The sequence below is a fragment of the Sphaeroforma arctica genome (genome assembly GCF_001186125.1).
Source record: "Sphaeroforma arctica JP610 unplaced genomic scaffold supercont1.170, whole genome shotgun sequence".
NCBI lineage: Eukaryota > Ichthyosporea > Ichthyophonida > Sphaeroforma > Sphaeroforma arctica.
This window is the reverse complement of record NW_014040388.1, coordinates 35,395-43,415: the sequence shown is the minus strand read 5'-3', so window position 1 is coordinate 43,415 and position 8,021 is coordinate 35,395. Positions and strand designations below refer to the sequence as shown.

Sequence of the window (8,021 nt, the reverse complement as noted above, 5' to 3'; positions counted from 1 at the left end):
ATACTGCAGCGCTGTGAAGTTCTCTGAGACTATACTGTAGCGCTGTGAAGTTCTATGAGACTATACTGTAGCGCTGTGAAGTTCTCTGTGACCATACTGTAGCGTTGTGAAGTTCGCTGTGACCATACTGCAGCGCTGGGAAGTTCGTTGAGACCATACTGTAGCGCTGTGAAGTTCTCTGAGACTATACTGTAACGCTGTGAAGTTCTCTGAGACCATACTGCAGCGCTGTGAAGTTCGCTGAGACCATACTGTAGCGCCGTGTACGCTGACTTTCTCGACGGGATACTTATCTACCATTAACACGCATACGCGTTTTCACACCTGCACTGACGCCAACAAGCACTCGTTTTCCATGTCTTGTGTCCCCAATGGCCTACAGGCTTTGCTCATAGTTATGGTCTACATTTGGCGACCCCCTTACCTACAAAGTCGAACAATTAACTTAAACCTAACACATAACCCACAACCGTTTAATATTTCTGTTGTTGTTCCGGTTTTCGTAGTTTCCTGACAGGTACCATAGTATTTAACCGTGGTTTATGAATCTGTTGTCATTCACCTTTTCGCGACACCCTTTCGACTATTCGTACTTTATGCCTTAAGCACTCAGCGTCTTCTCTAAAAGCACATGATTAACGGGTCGAGTTTTGCGTGTTCTACGCCCAGAGTGTACATTTTCCGCCTTCCATTCAGAATGGATATAATGTTGACGATTGCTTACTCGTGAGTTCAGAGCACAGAAAATTAGTTCTTTGTATTTTCAGGGAGCACAAGCGTTTTTGTTTGTGCCACTGATCGAAGTACATACTCTTGTATTTATCTTCTGGTTTATTCAGGAGCGGATAGTGAGCTGGGACGCGAATAAAGGCGAAGAGTAGTGTTATGGTGTTTTGGTGTGTTCATTACATCGCAGTTGCGTGTGAGATACCGGTTGCTCTTAGGGAGGACCCTATCGACCACGCATACACTGAACTGATACTTATAGGGGTATGCAGATACCCATACATGGTAATCTTCAACCCTTTATTAATATGTTAAACTCTGAACCTATTTTATCAAATCACCATATAAACTCAGTTGACTCGATCGTTCGGAATAAATAAGGCATGAGGTGCCGTATCATCCTCTCTAAGGCTGGCATCGATCGACGAAACGGGGATATAAGCATACATCTCGCACATGGAATTGTCCCAGCATCCAGGCCAAGAACCGCTCCAGCCCCAGTCCATAACCTCCGTGTGGGACTGACCCATATTTGCGCTGGTCAGTGTACCAGTAGTACGCGGTGGGGTCAATGCCTTCGCGTTTGTAGCCCTCCATCAATTCGTCAAAGTCCCAGATACGCATAGACCCGCCCACAATTTCACCGACGTTGGGCATGAGCAGATCAACACTCTGTGGATAGGTAGTAGAGAGAGGTGAGTTAGGGTATGTGATCCTGGCAGGGATATCATAACACGGCCATAGCAGGCGCCACTATCAAGCACAGGGACGACGAAGCGAGCGGGAAGAATTGGCTGTGGTGTACAGTGGTAGTCATGCGAGAGTGGTGCAGTGCAGGCAGGTGCTCGGTTATTAACACCTGCCTTCAATGACTTCAGAAGCCAACTCACTATTCGTGTATTCTCGTAACCTGGCAACGTGTGCGCTCAGCTATCTTCCGGGGAAGATAAAAACACTACCCTATACTAGCACGAACGATACTCCGAGGAAGATATGTTGACGTACATACATGACGAACCAATACAAATACTTGCAGTGCAATTAATATTACACAGCCGTTCTATGGTTAAGTCCATGCAGGTAAAACAATGCGAACAACCATTTGGCACACCGTGTGGTGCACGACCACTCACCTCAGTCAATCGAGGGTCGTCTTTGCATCGCATCATGTAGAAGGACTTGATCTCAGTGGGGAACTTGGTCAGCAGAATGGGGACGCCGATTTGGTCCGTCATGGTTCGCTCAGCCAACTCGGGAATGTCCTGGTAACGCACAGAAAGGGCGAGGAAGAGATGAGCGTCTGACTGACAACCATGTAAACATACTTCAAATGCTCATGTACGTGCACGTGCTGTAGCGGTTTCACATAGGAAGAACATCTCGGAAACGCCGCAATAGTGCGCGCTAGTAGGCTCATCCCCAGCACGGGTAGTCAACTCCAACCTCCCAGATCAAGGAGGACTGTGTACAGACAGACCCACACTCCTATATGCATACGTAGAGCAGACACAGACGAAGACCACACATAAACATAAGCACCTGTATATACACACACACCATTCCGAATTCGTAGTGAGTGCCTTCGGGCGTCATTATGTTGTTCTCACGGCAGTACTCTATCGCATCGCTGTATGTCATGCGCTTGAAGGGCCGTGTAGGTGCTTTGAACTCGGGGTTGATGTCGCGAATAAGCTCTCCTCCAGGACCAGCCAGTGCACGGTCTACGGTATCACACACAAGGTCTTCAATGGTGTTCAGCAAATCGTTGAAGTCAATGAACGCTCGCTCAGCCTCGACGTGGACGAACCTGGAAGTGTGTAGTGATAGAGTGGATCATTATACCAATACACACACATATATATATATATATACAAATGTATGTATAAATGAAACTGTAATCGTGTACTACTACTCTGACAAAAAACCATTCAACGTGTGATGCAAGAAGTGCACACCGTTGCTAAGTCACATAAACATAATCAGTACTGTATAAGACCGACTAATCAGATTCCCACGTAAGAACAAAATCCGCGCCAAAGGCCAAGGCATCATTCAACTAACACTATATAAACTCCTAAGAAGAAACGCATCTTTTCATTCTTATAACACTATAGATACGCTTCTATGAGAACACATGAACTTTTCATCCATGTAACACTACAGTTAAAACTTTTATGAGAAGACATACTTTTCATTCAAGTAACACTAGAGATAAACTTCTATGAGAAGACATAAAATTCTCATTCCTGTATCAAACATACTCTGCCAAATGCCGTCTTGTGCGACTCTTCTCCGCGCGGTAGGATTGAGTCATGCAGAACACATCGCCCACTGACGGCAAACAGGTCTCCAGATACAGCTGTGAAGACTGTATGCGTATTGAGAGGGATGGTTGAAATAGTATGTGTTCAGTTGGAAGTTCGACACCATACGCCGTGGTAGGAGTTGATAGGCTTTATATGCAGTCATACGGAACACAGAGGCTGAGTCGCGTACTGTCTGCAGGTAACATCGTGCTGTGTCGCAGCACATAACACTCTTGTCAGAGATAGCCAGTTCCTACCACACGCACCCGCCAGTTTCAGATGGACCAGGAATCAATCCTCTCGAAAGTCTTCCCCCCCAAATACCCACCCACTAACCTGAGTCAAGTACGCCTCCTGCCCGTAGTAGTCGAACTTAAACAAAGTGGCGCCACCCTCACACTGGTTCTGCACCAGCGTGGGGGGGGTCACCTCGACGTATCCGTTGTGTTCAAAGTGACTGCGGAAAGCACGAGTGATCTCACAACGAGCTCGCAGAATCTTGGACGACTTCTCTCCGCGGATGAGAAGATGTCTGCCGATGCGTGGCGAAGCGATAGATACGGAACGTGAGAACGTTACAAAGAGAGCGAGAGGATCCCCTCCCACGAGTGTAGTATATGCTTAAAAAAGCCACGCAGCCAGCAGGGCATTGTGTGAAGTGTGGAACAGTCTTGATTCAACCCACCCACCCACCCACCCACCCACTCACCCACCCACCCACTATATATATATATATACAATTTGATTCATTTTACTACGGTGCTTTGGTATGTAGGGAACAGAGGACAGTGCAAACTGCAAAATTGTGAAGCTGTTTTCGACTAAATTTTGCACAATAGAAATGTAATTAATCTGGTAATGCCTATATACAGCCTTCTGGTCCATACAAGGCTATGGATCGCTCGCCGAGAGTATATCGTCATCGTATTTCTCGTCGTAAAGTACGTGTCGACAATATGAAGCACACATCCAACTCACAAACAGCCTCACGTACGTATGAATGCAGCAATGCCCCATAAAAGGGACTCTTCAACAAGATAGTCACAAGGGAGCAGAAGCAGCCCTAATTGGGCAACCAGAATCACACACCCATACGCCGAAGCCTGTACATAAACACACCCATACGCCGAAGCCTGTACATAAACACACCCATACGCCGAAGCCTGTACATAAACACACCCATACGCCTAAGCCTGTACATAAACACACACTCATTCGCCTAAGCCTGTACATAAACACACAAACCCCTACGCTTAAGCCTGTACTTAAACACACACACCCATACGCCTAAGCCTGTACATAAACACACACCCCCCTACGCCTAAGCCTGTACATAAACACCCACACCCACACGCCTAAGCCTGTCCATAACACACACACCCCTACGCCTAAGCCTGTCCATAAAAACACACCCACACGCCTAATCCTGTCCATAAACACACACATATCATAGTATCTCCCCCCACGAGGTACCATACCTGTTGTCCAGTTTCTGGTCGACGTTAGATTCAGCGTTGATCACAAAGTCGTATCCTCCCGCAGGGGCCGCAGCCAGCACTTCCCAGAAGTCGACCGACAATTCGTGACCTCCTGGGGCGTTCTTGCCCTCAGGCACAACGTTTAGAGTCCCGTAGAGAGTGACAGACGTCTCGGTGCTGAGAAGAACGGCCTCCTTGACGCGACACTATCGATGGGACGGATGGTACGGTGGGGTGAGAGGGCAGCCAGAGTAGCAGGCGCAGCGAATGACGGGCAGCAGTCGTGCGCCCAGGGAAGATGTACGAAGCGTTGGTATACAGAATAGTATGTATAGTATATTGTATGTGTGTGTTATGATGAGTGCAGATATGAATTTTGTAAGCTGGCAACAGGTACTTCTTCAGGCACTCTGCCGAGCATACACTGGACGATATTTCGTCGCATCGTCCGACAAAAACCGTTGCGCAGTGGATGAGTGCCTTCGTACCTCCCCACATGCAGCCTATGCCTGTGTATTATCTATTGTGCTAGGCTTGCACCCTAAGCATGTCAGAACAAATGAACACAACAAACACCGACACCACAGAGCAGCTCGCGTTCCAGGGCAGACACAGTGCGTAAGAGGGCACAACTTCATAGTCACCCGCCCAAGTTTATGCATAACAGCCGAATCAGCATTTTCACGACATCCTGAAACAAGGCAATACTAGGCAATGCTGTAGCAAGGCATTACTAGTCAATGCTGTAGCAAGGCAATACTAGTCAATGCTGTACCAAGGCATTACTAATCAACCTTGTACCAAGGCAATACTAGTCAATCCTGTACCAAGGCATTACTATTCAATCCTGTACTAAGACATTACTGTTCGATGGGCCGTACCATAGTACACCCAAGCTGCAATGCACAGGAGACTATACCAATACTAATATACATTCCAACGCATGCCAGACACTTCAATGCGAACCACTTGGGCAAATAAAACGGCACATTTAACCTGATGCAAAGCATATACGAAGCTGCACAGTCAGGCTTAAACACAACACATACTAGATCTCCCGTGAGAACACACTGCAGGAATCCGGTGCCATCTCGGAGCACAATGAACATCATGCCCTTGCCCTGACGACGCATGTGGTGCACCCACCCACTCACTACCACGCGCTCGCCTCGGTGGGATTCCAGCTTGCGGATAATGGACTATTAAAGAGGAATGGAGGCATAGGTGGTGTAAATGAGAAGTAAAAAATAGGGATTCATGAGTGGTTCCAGTGTTAGAACAAAAGTTTAAGTTTTTTTTTTGTAAACACCGGATATATAGGCGAGTGGATGCGAATCGGTGCATATGTGAGATTGATAGCGAGTACTGCGTCTGATTCTCCGGGGAATCGCACCATGTGCCACTCACCATGATCAATCTTAGCATATGCAAGAACATGTTTCATAATCCAACTGTCCTGGTCACATAGACACCAGTTTACACGTATACTCGCACATATGACTATAACGACAGCTATCTCAGATCAACATGCTCCTATCGACATAAGTAAGTAAGGACATCTTAAACATAGAGTCATACCTTGGACGCCTTAGGTAGCGACTCATCCAATACAATGCTGTAATTTTCCGCATCGGCTAGCGACGCCGCAACAGCCGCCTCCTCCGCTGCCTAATATATGTACAGAATAGGACATACATGGCAGACGATTGAACATCGTGTGTGTGTGTGTGTACATGTGATTCTCGTATATGAACAGAATAGGACATACATGGCAGACGAGTCAACATCGCGCGTGTGTGTGTACATGTGATTCTCGCCATTGATTGTTCTCTATAGACGTGCTTTGCTGTACGCTGCAATATGATTGGGACACAAAGCGCGCAGCAGAGGCAAGTCACTGCAGCACCTCAAATCGAGTACACGCTTGCGCTTATGCATACGAGAAGGAGGCCACCGTAACAGCACTTACCGCAGCCTTCTTTGCCGTCTCAATCCGTTTCAGGTGCGTTTGGTATGCCTTGAGCCCTTTCTTGTACTGAGACTTAGAGATGGGCTCATATCTGTCAACATATGAACATAGAAGGTGTCATGAGGCACTGTATGGCAATGTGATAGTAGGTGTTTGCGCGCCCTTACATATCGCTCATTGGCTGCGTTTCAAACAAAATACAAACTACATCAGTGCGAGACTGGTACAACAAGTCTTGCTAATTCATCAAGCAAACTCTACTAAAAATAACTAGCTTGTGTTCCGTTGTGTATTAGAAGTCTTGGCTACCCTGAGCCAGGGCCGACAGCACGGTTGCGCATGCATTCGTTATATGTACGCGCAACTCAGTCGACGTCACAGCAAGTCCCACGACCACACACCACAGCACTGATACGAAACCCAAAGATAAACATAAACCAGAAATAAAGCATAACATCTGAACTGACATACCGCACACCAACCTCCTCGCAGTCCACGAATACATTGACAGGGTTTCCAGCAGCAAGGATAAACGCCTTTAGAGGGGTCTTAAATGGCACTCGTTCAGTTCCGTCTCCATCTTCATCGTTGCCAGTCTTTTCCGATGTGTACACATCTGCAACGGAATGTAAAGGAGCATAAATGAGCGATGGGGACTTCATTTGCGCATTCGAGTGACAGAAGATATATCAAGTTTATGGATAGCTCAAATTGTTGCAGGGCTTACTATATATCGATGCTATGCATATTATTATAGAAATTACATTACATACGTACATTCATATATACATAAAATAATATACAAATTACATTACGTACATTCATATATACATAAAATAGTATGCAAATTACATTACGTAGATTCATACATACATAAATAATATACAAATTACATTACGTACATTCATATATACATAAAATAATATGCAAATTACATTACGTAGATTCATACATACATAAATAATATACAAATTACATTACGTAAATTCATATATACATAAATAATAATATACAAATTACATTACGTACATTCATATATACATAAAATATGCACTAATCACTTTACACAAGTATGAGTGTACATTTTCAAATACATCTGTTTCTATATCTCAATGCTATGCATATTATTATGAAAAAGCGCAATACGTACATTGATATATACATAAAATATGCACTAATCACTATACAAGTATAAGTGTACATTTTCAAATGCATCTCTGTTTCAGTAAACCTTGATATAAAACTGCGACAACATATATACAACTGTGATTCTCATTTAGAAGCATAGATATATATATATAAATATAATTATATATATATATATATACGCACTAGCTTAATGTATGTAAAATTTATAAATTAATATATATATATATATATATATATGTAATTCAACACATAAGAATATAAAAAATAGTGTGTGTATGTAAGCATATATATAATTGAATGTATGCGTGTGCGTTTTTATGTATGTATAGAAATATAATATATTTAATAATATATATAAACATACATAGATACATGCCTTGATAGATATAACTA

At 44.4% G+C, this 8,021-nt stretch overlaps 1 protein-coding gene across 1 annotated transcript; it reads right to left on the bottom strand.

Moving 5' to 3' along the window:
* Positions 1–1,131: 1,131 nt before the first annotated feature.
* Positions 1,132–7,141, bottom strand: SARC_03366 (asparaginyl-tRNA synthetase, cytoplasmic; the record flags this gene model as incomplete). Its single annotated transcript, XM_014302831.1, has 10 exons — positions 1,132–1,398; positions 1,860–1,988; positions 2,284–2,533; positions 2,988–3,094; positions 3,369–3,564; positions 4,511–4,716; positions 5,560–5,709; positions 6,089–6,178; positions 6,480–6,570; positions 6,951–7,141. 10 exons carry the CDS (start codon positions 7,139–7,141, stop codon positions 1,132–1,134), a joined length of 1,677 nt encoding a protein of 558 aa, XP_014158306.1.
* Positions 7,142–8,021: the final 880 nt, after the last annotated feature.